The 17,960-nt window shown below is 39.0% G+C and overlaps 2 protein-coding genes across 3 annotated transcripts in view; both read right to left on the minus strand.

Annotated features, from left to right (window-relative positions):
* Positions 1–7,454, minus strand: part of LOC138030239 (ubiquitin carboxyl-terminal hydrolase 20-like) — a 30,774-nt gene extending 23,320 nt beyond the window's left edge. Inside the window, exons 1-8 of one of the 2 annotated variants that reach the window (XM_068878144.1) lie at positions 6,911–7,454; positions 6,296–6,349; positions 5,970–6,032; positions 4,850–4,987; positions 4,046–4,106; positions 2,061–2,130; positions 1,462–1,575; positions 100–178 (exon numbers count right to left, since the gene is read on the minus strand). In XM_068878144.1, the coding sequence (XP_068734245.1) occupies positions 100–178; positions 1,462–1,575; positions 2,061–2,130; positions 4,046–4,106; positions 4,850–4,987; positions 5,970–6,032; positions 6,296–6,349; positions 6,911–6,982 (651 nt within the window). In that variant the 5' untranslated portion in view covers positions 6,983–7,454. The remainder of the gene's footprint in view (positions 1–99; positions 179–1,461; positions 1,576–2,060; positions 2,131–4,045; positions 4,107–4,849; positions 4,988–5,969; positions 6,033–6,295; positions 6,350–6,910) is intronic. The other variant, XM_068878135.1, reaches the window with a different exon arrangement.
* A 7,020-nt stretch (positions 7,455–14,474) lies between these two features.
* The window catches only part of LOC138030251 (ribonuclease 3-like), a 37,938-nt gene continuing 34,452 nt past the window's right edge, over positions 14,475–17,960 (minus strand). The window contains exons 36-38 of the mRNA XM_068878154.1: positions 17,739–17,787; positions 17,506–17,552; positions 14,475–15,243 (exon numbers count right to left, since the gene is read on the minus strand). Of these exons, the coding sequence (XP_068734255.1) occupies positions 14,594–15,243; positions 17,506–17,552; positions 17,739–17,787 (746 nt within the window). The 3' untranslated portion in view covers positions 14,475–14,593. The remainder of the gene's footprint in view (positions 15,244–17,505; positions 17,553–17,738; positions 17,788–17,960) is intronic.

A 17,960-nucleotide genomic window follows, 5' to 3' on the forward strand; every position in this document is an offset into this window, starting at 1 on the left:
AGTCTGAGTTCATCCCGATCTGATGTAAATACTCCCATCGAGTACAGCCACACACTGGATGTTAGTTATCTCAAAAAACCAAACTTAAAATCAGCTCACCTGTTGCCCATAACCTCTGAATTGTGAATTAACCAGTCGTACACTACGCAGAAGTTGAGAAGGGACAACATACTTTGGTCTGAAAATGAATAAGAATAATATATAATTAGTCCTGAGAAAATGTTCATGAGAATTTCACACTGCAAGTGAAGTTGACCATGGCCACTTTTATTCAATATTCAAGGTAAAGACTTTTTTTTATCTCCTTGAAGTCACTGTTAGCCTTACTAGGCTTTAGCAAAGTTTATGGTCATTCTGCACAATTCCACCAATTTCTGCCAAATCAACTGGACTTACATGTACTGTATGTTATGGTCCTAATATCATGGGTGACAAATTACTCCTTAATTTTGGCGCGAAATTTCAGCGTTAATTTATAACTTCACATGTGAAATTACAAAATTGCCATGGTAACATCTCTCGTATCTCGATCAGAGCCAAGATGGCGTCGAGATTTAAGACAGTGACCATCGAAGAAGTTACGGAATTAAAAGGCATGAAGAATTCGAAAGGTATTTTTTGTGAAGAAACTCAGAAAATTACGAACTTTAGCAAAAATGTATGCTTTAAACGAAAACTGTATTCTTCTTAATGTTCTCGGTTTTCGGTACAATAAACCAGTAAAAACAATTACGGTTGTGAGCGTAATTTGTCACCCACAACATTAAAAGGTAATCAAATGGTTTTCTCATGAAATTAGGAAATAATTCCACTTGCGTGTTGTCAAAATTCTGATAATTTCCCTTGCCTAAAGGCTCGGGAAATTATCAGAATTTCGACAAAACATGCGTGAAATTATTTCCTAATTTCACTCGTCGCCATTTGATTACACATACATATTATGCTCAAAATTACAGCAATAGGATGGAGAAAGAGAGGAAAACAAACTCATTCCCCTCCCTACATTTTTGGTCTTAAAAAAGTTACATTTTTTAAAAAAACATAGGTACTGTAAGTCTTCACATGACTTCAATATTATTCCTTGTGTGAAATCTGGACATGATTTAACAAAACAAACTCATTATTGTAATTAATTATTTAAGGATGCTTTTGGCTTAGAGCCCTTCATTTGTTCTATGGTGTGTCTGTTTAGTTTGTTCATTATAAAATTAATGATTAATTTTATCATAAATGCAAGATGGATCTTGCAGCTAATCATGCTAGTTTCTGAAGAAACAGTCAGTGGTGCTACAGTGCACAAAGATGGGTGAGTGGGTGAAGATGCACTTTCAATATTGTAAGACTTGTTTCTACAGACTTAATATTTGTCCAACTGGTCTTTTGTGATGCTCTTATAAATACACCAGTGCCATTATCACAGTAACTCAAATACATGTATGGTTATAATGCACTGTACCATACCTTTTTCTTGACCAGAGCTCATTGATCAGAACTGAGTAGTTCCTGCAGACTGCAGTGGTCTTAACTTCCTTGGCAAAACTGCTGCACTCCAAGAAGTACTGCGTGAGAGGTGGACTGACACAATACATGTACATGTATAATCAAAATATAACCCACATAATAACTTATTCTTACACACTATCCCATTAATATCGAATAAATCTAACCAGTAGGGCTTTGCTCTATGTGACACACTAAAGACATTAATTTTACATATGGATAAAAGATAATCCAAAAACGAGTAATGAAAATAATTTTAATCACTTGTTTTGGATTACACCTACAGAATGACAATCTAATACATTATATTGCTGTGTGAAATGCAAAATATGCATGATTGGGTTTACCTAAGCCTTAACAAAGGTTAAGACACTTGAAAACCAACCATCATAAGCAAGATGCCAAAATATTAAAATTGGATAACGTATAGATAGGGAAAACATGGCTAGTGTTACATTACACATGTTATATTGTTATGTTTTGTTAATCAAGTGCAGCTGGAGAGCACATTAGCTGGTCATACTATAGTCTAATATGCCCTGTTACATTAAATTCCTTACCAATTGGACAAAGCCTGTAGAGCTGCATTCATATAGCACGTATTTCCAATGTTTGCAAGCCCACATAGCCCTGAAATAACGAAGTTAACCTTTATGAGCTTGTTCATTATACATGTATGCAGAAAGAGCAGCGAGTCTTGCTCTGGAATCATCACAATCCTTGCAGCTGCATCAGCTGAGCCAGACACCGTAAGTGCTAGTCATCACAACCTGCCACACAGATATCAAGCTTGGCACATCTCCTCATGACGACCTCAGCCAATCCATACACCAGTCGTTACTATCTTCAATGCAGGCCACAAACTCATAATATTTCTACAAGTACAAGGAGGGGTTACCTTTTTGCAAACGTTGGCCGTGTAGCAACAGACTTAACTATTATAGAGTGTACATGTAATTGTGAAGTGCTAATTTTCTACCCACATAGACCATGTGAGCGTTAACCCTACTAATGGAATTGGGCCCACACAAGTACAGAGAAAAACTCTGACCGGGGTGGGAACTGAACCAACAACCCTGGGGTCAGATCACAACCACCCCACCGACCGAGCCACAAGGCCAGACGGGAGCAGGTCGTGGGAATTTAAGACATGGCATCTGAAAAGATGCGGCGATGCGGATCCGCATAATAATTATTCACTGAAATCGGCATCTTCCACATAATTCCGATATTCTCCGCATAATTCCGATATTTTCCGCAAAAAACAGAAGAAACACCTGATATTAGTGATAAAGCAGCTCCTTAACATCCTCAAAAACATAAAAGCCAAAGAAATTGACTGTTTTGAAACGCTTATTTTCCTGAACATTGAAGAAAACACACCATTTCGTTCACAAGATGAAAGTTCGTAAGAAAGATCGTAAGCAGTTTCCGTGCATTTTTTCGCCAATGAGCCTGGACACTAGTTTTTGTTCCTACAATGCTTCCCATTGGACGAGAAACAGTTACACTTCAGCAAATGACGTGACTGATAAGAAACTAAGGGTGCGTTCGATTGGCCATATTCCGGAATAGGAATACATGGAATAGAAGTTAGAAATCGTTCGTTTTTACGGAGATTCACATTAAAATCGTCAAACACCTGCTAAAATGCTATTTTAAACATATCTTTATCATCCTTGTTGCTTCAAAACTCCAGACGTACCGTTTTAAATCATCACTCCACGTATTCTTATTCCAGAATAGGGTCAATCGAACGCACCCTAAGTCAATGATCGAGGGAATGGATCGCGCTCCAAAGGTATTACAATTTTGCTCCATTATCTCCAAATTGAAACAAAATTCATGACGAGAAACAAAATAATTTTTTATCGCTTTCTTTATTTTACCAAAAGTTGTGGCAAAATCCCAACTGCTAACCCTTTTATTTCAACGGTGAAAGCTGGTCGCAAATTGGTGACTCCTCCATGTATTTTAATCACAAAGGGCAAAAATCACAAATGCGATTGTATTGGTTGCAATCTCAATTACGGATTTACCGTAAGCATGTAAATACATTGGACGGGCCTAATTATTAGTTTTATAACTTGTTTAAATTTCCGCATAATCCGGTGTAATTTCCGCATAATCAACGCATGTTTCTGCATAATATGGCCAAAAATTTCCGTGTAATCTTTAATTTTTTTCCGCATCCTATCAGAAGCCATGTTAAGATGTCAATGTCACAGCTATGAATTTATACAAGTACAAGGAGGGGTTAAGTTTTTGCAAGCGTTGGTCATGTAGCACTTATATGTGAACAGACTTAACTATTAGAGTGTAATATGAAGGTTCAGTTCCCACCCTGGTTAGAGTTTTTCTCTGTCCTTGTGTGGGCCCAATTCCATTAGTAGGGCTAACACTCACATGGTCTATATGGGTAGAAAATTAGCACTTCACATTACACTCTTAGACTAATAGTTAAGTCTGTCATAATATTTCTCTTTGGTAAAAACCAAAATGAGGTCTAAAACAAGCTTTTCAATACAAGTTTTCATACACGTACCTCTAGGTTTTAAGCCTTTCTCTACTTCCAAGGCATCTTCAATATCAAGAACCTCATGTGCCTAAGGGACAAAAGCATTATGAAACATATTTTTATGTTGTGCTCAGGTAAATTATTCTTGATTTGAAACTGTTCAAACCAGTTTTGTTTTGAGGTTCCATTGTCCTAAATCATGACTTTTTAATCCCAATTATTGTTTTGCAGCTTGCAAATATTTCTTTAGCTTGGCCATAATTTAGAAAATGCAAGTTTAAGCGTTTTGTTTACATTATCATATATATATTTTATCAATTGCATGCCATTTCAATCTTCCTAACAACTCCTCCCATAACATGGTACATGTAATTTGTGGCCTAACTACCCCTCTCATGACATGACAATTTGTGACCTTTTACTACACCAATGTAACAACACAAAGGCACACAAATCTCAAACAAAAATTTAATTTTCAACTAAGGACTTTTTATCCCTATGAAATCAATGAATAATAACCAATAATAAAAATATATTTATTATTATTATTATTATTATGATTATGATTATGATTATGATTATTATTATTATTATTATTATTATTATTATTATTATTATTATTATAAAAGAATAAAATCCTCAGAGTCAAGTTTTTTGTGTAGTGAACTAATAATAAGTGAACCATATTAGAATTCTGGTCCTAGACCCAATTGGTCGGTAGGAAGCTGAAGTTATTGGTCTACGCGTATCTAGTTAAATGAGATGTTGCTGGATGGGAAGACTGTGATTGATGATATTGGTTTCGAGCTAAAAAAAAAACAGTTACATTACCTGTGTCCTGGATGGACTGGTAGTATCACTGCTGCCTGCTCTTGGTGAGTCATCAGATGTCTGAGACACCTCTCCCCGGCAGCTAAAACACCACATGCGGAAATCTTTCAAGTGCAAACATAAGTGATGATTTGCTTCCTGACAAATGAAAGAAAAACTTATGCTTGAAAAGAGTGTCAAGTATCATCAATTGAATATACTCTTAAAGAACCTGATAGGTTAGATTAAGGAGGCTCAAAACAATTTCAATACTTACAATAAAACAGTTACACAAAAATACAAACTTGGTGAAACCCAATTTTTATTGCTGGAAGGTGATAAGCAGGCTAAGATAAAGCTTCTTGCAAAGTTTAAAACATTCTGTGGACTGTATCCATAGCCACCTTTACAATTATTGGAAATTTTAAGGTCACTCCGAATGCACTCCAGCAAATTTTTTCACCCTGTAGAGAGTTTTATCATAGCTTGCTAATCAATTTCCAGCAATAAAAAAATGGGAGTCAAAGAGTTAGTTTTGGAGATATAAGGCTTAGTGTTTAAAGACAAAATATAGGGCGTTTTTAGGTGAAATGTTTGTTGCTAGGGAATTTAGAACACCAATTTTATACCCAAAATGGACAAAATAAGATCAAAGGTGCATGTATGGGAAAAAGCATGAGCTATGCTACATCCAAAGAAGGCAATTTTTATACTCAAAAAACCCAAGCTCTGAACTAGAGTTAAATGCTTCAGGGACGTGAGCTTCTGGTCATACGGTATATCAGCTAATAACCGAGACTGAGTGGACCAATCAGAAAGCTAGAAACACATTATCCTAGGTCAAAAGTTTAGTAATTATGAGTATTCCATTGGAACCTTCTAAAAACCGCCAGTTTGACTGTGTTGCTACTATAAATGTATTTGCAATGATTTGGTGCGGTGTAGCATGGCATATCCCACTTGTCACTGGTATTTTCTTGGAAAAAACCCACTTATCCTTTAGTTGATGAATATTCCAAGAGAGCAGAAGCGACTACTGAGACATTACATTATAAAACACCTTAAAGAGTTACATTATGTTTATTATGTGTAGCAATGCAACTGCTGATAACAACAATGAAATATGGTCTTAAAGTGCTACCTGACAATGAAGCTCAATGTGATTGTTTGCAAATCTTCCACATCCCACAAATGAACAACACCTCTGGATAAAAAAAATTTAAAAACCCAAAATGTTACAAGTGCTTAAAATACAGGAGCCAGTTGCTTGAAGCCCGGTTAGTGCTAACCGTTGGTTAAGAGGTATCAAAACCAACAGGTTTCCATGGTATTTAACGCTGGTTAGTGCTAACCATGCTTCGAGCAACCCGGGCCAGATCATTTGTGTTTTATTATATAGTTACATTGTATGCCCTATGCTAAACTACGTATAATGTTAGATACCCATAATAACAGTTTACCACTGACCTGCAAACAAACCCAGAGATCCGACCCAGATCTTTCACAATGATCACAGTTTCCCTAAGAAGAAATCACTCAAATCTTCAAAAGGAAGCAGTAAACATGTATGTGCCACATTCTATAACAATTTCAAGGCAGTTACTCATAAAGCCAAACATTTCCCAACTAATGATTAGTCAAGGAAATGTGAATAACATCCCCCAATTACTTCCTTTTAGTTTGTTGGCAGCATCATTTTAAGAATAAACCATTTAATTAAGCCAATCAAATTATTAATCAAATTATGCCAATTTGTGATAAGGTATTCTGCAGTTGTTTAACCTTGAGCTGAAACAGGGATAATGAGAAAAGCCTTTAACAAAACACTAGTTATGCTAACAATGCTACATGCGTAAAAAAGAAAAACATTAACTGCAAACAGAATTTCTTCATGCAGTAGAAAAGCTCATGCAAGACAAAGCTCAGGTTCTTTAGAGGAGGGCTTAGTCACTCCACCGAAGAGCTGCACGAAATAAATTAGCCAGAGCAGTAAAATTAAAAAAAAAAATTCGATATTTAAATCTACCATGACAAAGCATAAATAATCATTTCAAAAGGAAGTAATCTTTCAGTTATACTCACTTCAGCCATTTTCCTCCTGATCTCTTCTAGATTAACGTCTTCTACAGAAATTAAATGAGGACAAGCCGGCATTTTCTTGTGAGAGTAAACCACCAAATGAAGAGTTTCAGACAAGAAACTCTGCACGACATGTATCGACGTGAAAAGAGTTCGGGTCAAAAGAACAGAAATTAAGAAGATCACTTTATCTTTCTCGTATGATCCACACGGCTGAAAAGTTGTCGACAATGGCTTCTTGTTGCTTGCTACCCTCCGAGTACCTTAAAAGGACTCGCTGCCTGAGAGGGTTACTTGCAGTCCTTGCACAACGCCAATACAATTATTGTCACATCGAGAATTTTAAGTGAACTCGGATTTTTGTTGGTTACGAGGAGTTTGCTGTAGCCTTGGAGGTATGAGGAATATTTCAGGTTTTCTTAAAAGCCCCAAAAAGATAATGTGATGATGTTGAACTTGATAAGATCCCAAATAACACTTGGTTATGACTAGAGAAACATGTACAAATCGTCCGCCATGTTTTTCACCAAGTCCAATCCCATAGTTCTTCTCGGTAAATAAATGGCACTAGCACCACCTCATGCATGTAGTGGTCTCCTCCCTTGTCTCCTCCCCAACCTTAGAGGCGCCCCCTTTGGTTAGGGAATTTCAGACTAGCCTCGTCGAAGCGCGAGGGTAAATTAAAAGATACGTTGTTTTTACAGACCAACTCCTATGTCAAGATCTGGCGATCATCTCGTATATTTAGTCAAAAAGATTGCAAATTAAGTATTTAACAACTAAATATAAACATTCAACACTAAAGACTGCAATGCCGTGTAACGAGGCCGTTGGCAACTATGATATGGATCGGATCAGATCGGACCGGACCGGATCGAATCAGATCGGATCGGATCGGATCGATCGGATCGGATCGGATCGGATTGACAAATTAAAACTCGGACCGGATCTATAACAACAGACGACGTGCTCAAATTGTGTTCCTTTCCCTCCTGTGTAGACGTCTCCTCATTTATTGAGATTCGTCCAAATGTTTTTTTTCCAAAGGTGATTACAGATTCCGAAGTGGAATTATGAAAGATACCATTTGACGAATTGACTGCGTATTTTGGCTTGCTTTACCCCAGTCCCTTCTAGTTGCACAAAAGCCTGATTTAGCAACAGAACGGGAATGTCAGTTGACCATGGCGCGCGCAGCAAAAATATCAATATTAGGCCATATTAGGCCCGGTTCAGACGCCGATCTTTTCATGAGCCGAACTCAATTCGAATTTGGACCGACCCAAATTGACAAAAAGTACGCCTGTTGATTCAGACGCCGTTTTTGGCCGTTCCTAATACTGTTCCAGTAAAAGCAGTGCAAATGGTCAGCAGTTTTCAAGAGTAGTAAATAAACATGGCGGATGCTGCTAACCTACACATCCGTCGCCCAAATCGATATTTACGTGCCATGTGGAAGAAAGCGGTAATTCGAAGAAAAAGGATGTAGACCGCATTGCATTTTATGTTTGCATAAGTAGCTCTCCACGTAGCCATTTGACGTATACAAGCTCCAGTACGCATGCTCTCTGAGGTAAACTGCTTGCGAAATACATTATAATAATTTATGCATTAGGATCGGCACATGAAAAGTACGACGTCTGAATCAAAGCCGTTCCAAAGGTGTTCCAAAGGCGAAATTCCCGGCTAAGCCAGGCGGGAAGAACGGGTGAGCCGTTCCAAATTGAAATAGTCGTTCTAAATTGATTTCGGCTCATGAAAAGATCGGCGTCTGAACCGGGCCTTAGAGTAGAATCCCAACTATTCTGCGGGCTCTCCTTTCGTCAACTGACGTTCCCTTTCTGTTGCTAAATCAGGCTATTGTGCAATTATCAGGGACTGGGGTGAAGTAAAAAATTGTTTTCATGTTTGAAGAAGAAGACCGTCGCGCACGCAGTCAATTCGCTTATTGACGTCAATTCGTCACATCGTATCTTTCATAATTCCGCTTCGGAATCTGTAATCACCTCTGGAAAAAAAAACATTTCGACGAGTCTCAATAAATGAGGAGACGACTACACAAGAGAGAAAGGCATAGAATTTGACTTTTCCTGTCATCCGATCCGATCCGGTCCGGTCCGGTCCGATCCGGTCCAATCCGATCCGGTTCGATCCTATCCGATCCGGTTTTTGCCAGCGGCCGTGTAACGATCAATGCATTACGTTGGATCAAAACAAACAGTGATAAGCATAAACACACGACTGTTCGGACAAATCAAACAACGTTTACGAAGCCATTCTCTTCAAAATGGAACTACTGTCGGCCAAACCTAGCATGATCAGCGTTCAAATTAGACTCTTGTTGGCCCTCGTCAGTGCGCCGTAGCTAAAACACAATGAGCCTCAGGGACAGGTCACCTATCTCATATGTGTCGCAAGTCATTCTAGAATGAGCTATAACATCAGATTGCGCAAAGGCCACGTCACAAACAAAAAGGGCAACCCTCAACTGATCATGCCAGCGCCATTAAGAGAGAAACTATGGAATGGCCAATACCATCCCCCTTCGATCCTCCTCCTTCAGATAGAGAGTTGCAGTAGATCGGTGCTCAACTAGAGGTGATTAGTATAAACATCTGGGAGACACCATTGCCCTGACACACGAAATGTTCTCTTCCGGTTGCCACCCCGGGGGGGGGGGGTACTCCCTTATAAGGGCTTAATGGGGACGTGCGGCCAGCCAGGGTATGTTTTTCGGGATTTTTGTCTTGAACAGGGTATCGAATTTATCATTTTTTGTCTTAATCAGGGTATCGATTTATTTAAACAGGGTCAGGGTATGAGGGGCCGCGCCGCACCTCCCCAACCAGGGATACATCGAGTAACCCCCCCCCCCGGGGTTGCCACCTACACTGAGGTGAATAGTTGTTTTAATATACACTAAAACAGTGAGATAATATAGCACAAAAAGAGGATTTTAACTCATTTATTCCTGCAAAGAATACAAAATTTTTGGGTGCAAATCAGCGCGAGCTGCTAGGAGGTGACTAGCATAGGATATCCGGAGTTTGAGTGGCCAATCAAGGCGCGTGTTCAACGCTATCCACTGTCTTAGTATATACAAACTGTGATTATTAAATTTTCGACCTCGGATATTGCGGTCCTAGCTTTCGGGTTGGTTCACTCAATCTCGGTTATCAGCTCATATACAGTATGACCTAATTTGGAAACTGATTGCGTCAAGTGTTGAAAGCTAGAAACTGATTGGCTTTCATTTCTAAGCGTACAAACGTTCAGAATTTAATGAAAATATAATAAAACAATTATTCCATTCAAGCTTGTTGGATATACGACTGGTTATAGCCAACTATGCGCTACGCGCCACGTTGGCTATTTACCATCTCATCTCTAACGCGCGCTCATGGAATAATTGTTAATTTTAGAGTCAAGGCCGAACTACACGCATTCGCACCTTACGAAATCGGGGGAGAAAACTGGATCTAGGGTCCAGTGAACCTATGTTTATCCAATTTCAAAGGACACATTGTTCGTGTAAGTTTCGGAAATACAAAATTGGAGGGTATAAGAAGAAACAGTCGAACTAATAGGGAAAGAAAGCAATTTATAAAGGTGATCACGTGATTTTCTGATCATTGTGTGACCAAAATAAAAGCGTTACGTCTACACGCATTCTGGGGGAAACAACTATCGCCTGGCGTCGCTGGCAGAGCTGCAATTCAAAGTAAATATATAAGAAATGTTAGGTTCGTCTCAAGTTTCATGGTCATGTAAGAGTGACGGGTTCTTCTTTTGGATCTTTGCCCTTGATGTGCCTACTTGCGATCGCAATGATTGCCTCAAGTTTTCAAGGTACAGGTGCACTTCGTACGCCTTTTAGCAACTTATCGTTGAGAATTTGCGAGAGGGGGGGGGGGGGGGGCGATAACAATTAATTGAGCTGAGTCGATTCCCCCCTTCCCCCTCCCCCACCACAGTGATGAAGTGTTTGTGGAAGACAACCTCCAGTGGCCTCTATTTTCATATCTGGCCACTGCAAATAGAGAGGAAATGACTAATCATATGATTTGAGGAAAACTGATTTGAAACTGTGTTCAGTTCCCCCAATTAATGCCCGAGCGCTAGAAGACTTGACACTTACATAAAGTTAATCAATTATTATTATTCCTTTGAAAATGCTTGTTAAAGGTTCCCTCGATGTGTCGTAGGTTCTATAGACTACTGGGAATACATGACGGTTGCCCTGATTAGTATTGATCTGTAGCTCTGGGTAGCAACATAATTAACTATCAAATAAATAAAATACACAAATAAAGAAATAAATTGTTTGTTCAAACCTATTGCAGTCTTGGCAACTGAATTACAGGTTGAGTGCGTTTTTACACCAATACAGTACACATAACAATAAAATTTATCCAGGCTTAAACTTGATTGTTACAAATTTGCTGAATCTATCAGTCCTGGTGGGGAGAAGACGATGCTGACTACCAGATCTAAGCAAGCAATGGGTAGGTATATCTATTAATCTGCTGTTTATTAGGGGGTACAAGGGATGGTCTGGCTCAATGTTCGCAGTGAAGCGAGTGCACAATAAGTCACGTCTCGCGGCAAGAGTAGGAAGGCCTGCGCTAGCAAGTGCCACCTCATACCGAACACCAGCCAAGATTATAGACAACGGCCTACGCTGGACATTTTCCAGGGCTGCAGACAGAAACTGTGGAAGCTGTGCGTACACCACAGCAGCATATTCAATAACAAATCTTATCAGACTACATCTATATCTGAAGGCGGGGCACCACATTTTTTTAGCTGTCTAGGGGCGTACAGTCTCCTGTTGGCGTTCTTCACTACATAGTCATAGTGCGCAACCCAGGTAATATCCTCAGACATGAAAACACCGAGCAATTTCAAGGATGATACTTGCTCGATCTGGGATCCACCCACCGCAATGGGCCGCGGCACGCAACTATTGTATTGAAGAAAGCCAAAATTCACGGTCTTGCATTTGCGCGGGTTGAGCTTCATGTTGTTATTTACGGGGACAAAATGGCTGTCATCTACGATGTGATTTAACACAGAGATGGAGAGCTCCGCGAGACAATCTCCATCACAGCCAAATCATCAACGTATTTCTCACATGGGCACCAGAATGTTACGAGCTCATTTACCATGACCGCGAAGAGGACCCGGCCTAGCTTGGTTTCCTAAGGAATCCCTCTCCGCAGCATTTGGGAGTTAGAAACCACACTGGATTCGCGGTCCTCAGTGAACGTCATCTTTTATTTCACTATCCCAGCAAAACCAAGAGGGTAGATCTTCGTGAATGCGTTTTCTTTGATATGTTACTTTTTAAATTGCAAATTGCTTTGGTAATAAATAACATAAGTATAAAATTATCGTTAAGTGTCATTAGAGAGCCTAAGCGCGAGACGTTTTTGTCAACACGGACGCCAAGTAGCCGAGGTGAAACTGGGTCGAGACAGGAGTCTGTGACTTGACCACAGGGAGCACACACAAACAGTGTGTCCTAATATCGTAAACTTACATGGAGAAATGACTATGTTAAAGCTCAAAATAAACGGAAATGTACCTCAGTTGTTGTGTATTGTCATTTCTGTGGCTGAAAATAACGGATTGGAGCGATTTGGTGGGTTTTCCGTTGACTGTTACTACACGTTTATAACGTTTGTTTTGGTGCCCTGTGGTCGCGTCAGTGATTTTACAGCAGTTTTGATTCTTTTTCTTCTTTCTTAATACCAGAAACCCATAAGAGTTGAAACGTGTAACGGCCCCTTGTGTGCTGGGAAACAAGCTTCTGAATATTCAATTTGATAAGTACCATATTTGGAACAACAAGAGCGAGGGGTTTCCAAATATGGTACTTAGCACTGAAACATTCAACCAATCAGTTCGCACTGAATATTCGGAAGCTGTGAACGCGCGTTACACGTTTCATCCCTTATGGGTTTCTGTTAATACTGAATCTTGACTTCTTTAAGAAAGACAAGAGATATACTTTTTCAGAGCTACAATCAAAGATTGATTTCAGAGGATGAACTTATTGTTTTGTTGGAAGACAACACGGCTTGAAATTCTCAATCCAGTTACGATCGATAATCCTGAAATGATTCTGAATGTAAAGCAAAGTTCAGATCTGTCTGTGTTTGCTAATTTGTCCAATTCATTTGGTACATTCCTGTAAAGGAAAGCAAATGACAAATAAAAATGAGGGGTTGCCAAAAAAGAACTTAAATTTGACGGTCATTAAAATTTTTCAAAATTTAAAATGGTCTTTCCGGAAACGTTGTGTTAGCATTGTCAGCGCATTAAAATTTAAGACCATAGAGAAAAAACACAAGCACATACAAAAGGATATATCAAGGAAACAATTTTTTCTCAAAAGAGACTGACTCTTGGTTTTTTGGCAAGACTGAGTCTCGGCGTCTGCAGCGCTGTTGTTCATCAGCCGGTAGAACTGACAAAGAAGAGTTTCTTTCATAAATAATAGGAATTAGAAAATTGATTGTCTAGCATTAGCGGGAAAACAAAAATCAACCAAAAAAACAGTTATTGCACCTAAAACGAACTTACCTTTTTGCGTTTTTGTTTTTCACCACATCTGTGACGTGTGACGTCAATTTCTTTGCAAAATCACTTCCGGTCGCCGTCCGTGTTGACAAAAACGTCGCGTGCTTAAGGGCCCACAGACGGGTTTTTCGCGCGTTGCTAAGGAAGTGAAATGTTACTTCCGGTGACTGACGTCATCATATCATGAGCTGACAAGAAAATCCACTCACAAGGCAAAAGTCACCACACGAACTGCTGTTTCCATCGAAGGTGTTTCCTCGCCCTTCCTTGCGCTCGTTCTCAGATCAACTGCGCATGCGTAACCGAACTGACGTCTAAATTTCCGGTGGTCTTTAAATTGAATTAATTTTTTTTTTACATGGCACGTTTCAACCCCAAATACAGGATATAGCTAAGCATTGACTTTTTCAAATCATCTTTTTTGAAAAAGTTATGGGTATTTCAGTATCGTTTATTTCTATGTCTTTCAAAAGAACATTTTTCAAAATAAAAATAAAACCATGCTTGGCTGCATGCAAAAACGAATACAACTTATCAAACCACCGATTAAATACCCAAATTGCCAAGCACGGAGACAAATTTAGAGTTATCTTTTATTGGTCACGTGACCATGGGCGTGGCATGATGACGTCATATTTAGGGTCATTGCCTTACAAAAGTTGAAAAATGACCAAAATAATGCCAATTTCTCTCAAATTACTTAACCATTACATCCTTAGCAACGCACCCCAAAAAATACATCAGCGGGCCCTTAAGTAGTCTGAAGTGGCGGGTTTGGGCGAGGAGACGGGCTGACACTTCAGACTAGCCCTTAAGCTCTCTATTAAAAATATCTCTTCCTTAACAGCATACTTCGAATTTGAGAAATAGCAAGTAAATGAAAAAAGTCTATTGGTTTTTTTTTTGAGAACTAAAAGCTCAATGGGAATGATTTCAGTATTAAGAGATACTATCGCTACAGATCAACTTCGACCAAAGTGAACGCGTTTATTCATTTTATTTCAATCGTCTTTCTTGGAAATTGTTCTTTTCTTTTAGCACAAGAACATCAAGGGAGTTTGTTTCTTGTCTTTATACTGTTCACTGCTTTTCTCGTTTTTTCTAGTTTTGTATTTCATCAATCAGCTCCTCTTCCCAGTTTTCTTTTAGCACTGTTACTTCATTTTCCCAATTTTCCCTTCCAGTCTTCTCTTCCCCATCACTTATTTCAATCATAGTTATCCCTTCCTCCTCCCAGTTTTCTTTTGCATCGTTTAAGTCACCTTGCCAGTTTTCTCTGTCAACGCACTTTTCTTCTTTGCCAGTTTCCGTCACCTTACGATTTTCCGTATTCCATATTTCTCCAGAACGGACCTGCTCTTCCTCCAATTTTTCATTTTCCCAATTTTCCCTCCCAGTTCCCTCTTTTCCCTCCGAATTCCCTCTCGTTTCAACCTCTTCCCAATTTTCCTTCCAGCCATTCGACTCCTCTTCCCAACTTTCGCTATTATCATTTTTCCCCGGCTCCCAGTTTTCGGAAGCATCGCAAATCTTCTCGGCTTGCTCTTCCAGAGCGTCACGTCCTTTCTCTTCCCGATTGCTCTGTTGTGTTTCGAAAGTTTCCATTTCCTCCCACTGTGGAGTAAATTCCTCATCTTTTTTATATTGCTTTTCAAATTCTCTGCGTGGAACCTTGTTCCAGTAATTTCGCCGCCGTCCTTGATGTTTTCTATCGAGAAGACGCTTCTGTCGCGCCAATTCTGGAAAATAGTCTGTTCAAAAGTAAAGCAATCATAAGTATTGGTAATAGGACTGAGTGGAGTCCAATTCGGTCTGTAATCATACGAGTGATCACAAAATTGGACGACCGCGCAGCGGGAGTCCCATTTGCCTATCCTGAGTATGTTTACAGACCGAAATGGACGACACGAAGTCCTCTTACCAATTGATCGTAAAATTACAAGTTCCGAGAAAAGAAGAAGAGCTAAGTTATGAAAGAAAGGGAAAATTTGCATTAAAAGACTGACAAAGAAGGCGTAAATTGTTAACTGTCGCTCTTAAAGAAAGAAAGAAAGCCTTACACTGTTTCTATGGTGATTTAAGGACGGTGCCTAGTAATTTAAAGGTATTTTTGCGCGGTTTACTGAATATGCGGGAATCGCAGATCTTGACAAGTGTTATTGAAATCCAAAAAGAAAATTGGGGGTAACCACGCATTTTTCGAAGATCATTACTCAAAAATATTTGTAAAAGGCTTTAAAATACAAAGCAATGTATGGCGTTCTTTGCCAATTTGAAGCTTAATTATCACTGAAAAATGCATGGTTACCCCCAATTTCCTTTTTGGATACCAAGAGCACTTGCTGAGCACTTGCTAAGTTCTGCTTTCTCTGCATAGTTTTGAACCCCGCAAAAATATCCCTGTATTAATAAGCGCTGCCGATAGGAAATCCGAGTATGTCGAGATGCGCAAAACGTATGCGCAGAACGTATGTGCAATAACAATAGTAGGCACCGTCCTTAAACCAAGGTTGTGATTGTTTGATTTAAAATACAACTTGAACGTGATTGGCTTATTGAACTGTCCGATAACAAACTGTCCAGTAACAAACCGGGGTCGGTTGCTCGAAGATTGTTCAGCGCTAACCGTTGGTTAACAGGTATCAAAACCTATAGGTTGCCATGGTATTTATCGCTAAGCATGCTTGGAGCAACCCGGGCTTGTCCGATAACAACTTGGCAAGTGAATTAGTGGAAAATAGGAGTTTTTTAAACCAATCACAATCGAGGAAATTGTAATTTTGATGACTAATGGCTGTAATTATAGCTCATAGGAGCGAGGATGGCACAGTCGGTTGGTGCGCGGCCTTGGTGCAAGAGGTCCTGAGTTCGATTCCCGGATCTCACATCCTTGTTTCGACTTCTGTCCGTTCTGTGTAGCTTAAGTAGCTTTAAATACCCGTAAAACGGAGCACTGATGGAGTGGGGCAAGTAAAATGAGCGCACCGTCGACCTCAGGTTTGTCAGTTGAATTATTGTTACGAGTTATCGACGTTAAATATGGTTGCTTTATGATGACGACGGCAACGAAAACGCCACAAAACAATAAGATTTATTATTATTATTATTATTATTATGCACTATTTCAGAAAATAAATAACGGACATAACAATTAAAAGAAAGAAGGAAACAGGTTAATTATACTTGAGTGAGACAAAGTGGAAAAGAGCGTAGTGGCCATAGTCGCAAATGCTTTCGAGATGGCCACTACCACAGGAATTAAATGAAAGGAAAACAAAAATATAAACATATATGTATAGAAGTGAACTGGCAAAATAGATAGTACAGATAAAAATTAAATTAATAGTAATAAATTAAGAAATTGACAAATTTACATAAATATGCAATATTATTTACATCAATGACTTGAGTTGCATCTAAGTCTTATATTAAGTTCAAACACACAAAAATAATAATAAATAATAATAAATAATAATAATAATAATAATAATAATAATAATAATAATAATAATAATAATAATTAGGAAGGAAGGGAATATAATAATCATATTCCCTTCCTTACTAATCATCAATATTATAATTATATTTGGCTGTCAAGCTACTGGGGAATCTTTGGTTGAAAGAAGAAAAATAATCGTGCTGCAGCACATGCGGGACGCATTTTAGTACATATTTTTGCGGTTCTCTGCAAAATTTGAGGGTTTGACGACACCGTGAGCATGCACCAGAGAATCTCTCATTGTACCGGGTTCAATTTTTCAGAGATCGCTCATTATGCAATGCACTTTCAATATTCAGTACTATATTTTTGGTTGACTGATTAGAAAACGATAGCCTTGTGCTAATGAGACAAAAAATGTAAACAAAGATTCCCCTGTAGCTCAATGGCAGAACATCCGCAGTAGAAATCTCAAAGGCGAAGGTTCGACTCCTCTTTTTGTAGAGGATTATGATTTTTTTTTGATTATCGTCAAATTATCAGCAAATGCATCATTTTAACATTCAATACTTACGAGAGGCCAAAGCGTCTTTTGCAGCTGCCATTTCTGCTTGCTGAATGCTTCAAGAACAAAACCAAAACATGTTTAGTATTCCTTAAAAGATACTTAGGCAAGTTAAAGCAAAATCATGCAGAGTCGGAAAACAATTGGAAAGGCACACCTTTTTTTTTTGGACAAAAAAAATAATCTCAATTTTGACGACAGAAAGGTGTTTTAAGATCTGCCCGTGTTTTACAAGTACCTACCTCTTCCCCTCACCAGAACCCAGTCGTCTATTCTTGAGGTAAACAGCAACTGTTGGAGAGAGAACTACATTACAAAGGGACTTGAGCTGAGAATTCACACCCACTCCACCCCTACAATTCAGACGGGAGCTCCAGGACAACAGTAGAAATCGCCTTAAGAACAACGCCATGCACCAACTTTGCATGAGCATTTAGACTCGAATTTCCACTCAATTTGGAGCG

The sequence above is a fragment of the Montipora capricornis genome, chromosome 2, assembly GCF_036669925.1.
Source record: "Montipora capricornis isolate CH-2021 chromosome 2, ASM3666992v2, whole genome shotgun sequence".
NCBI classification, from domain to species: domain Eukaryota; kingdom Metazoa; phylum Cnidaria; class Anthozoa; order Scleractinia; family Acroporidae; genus Montipora; species Montipora capricornis.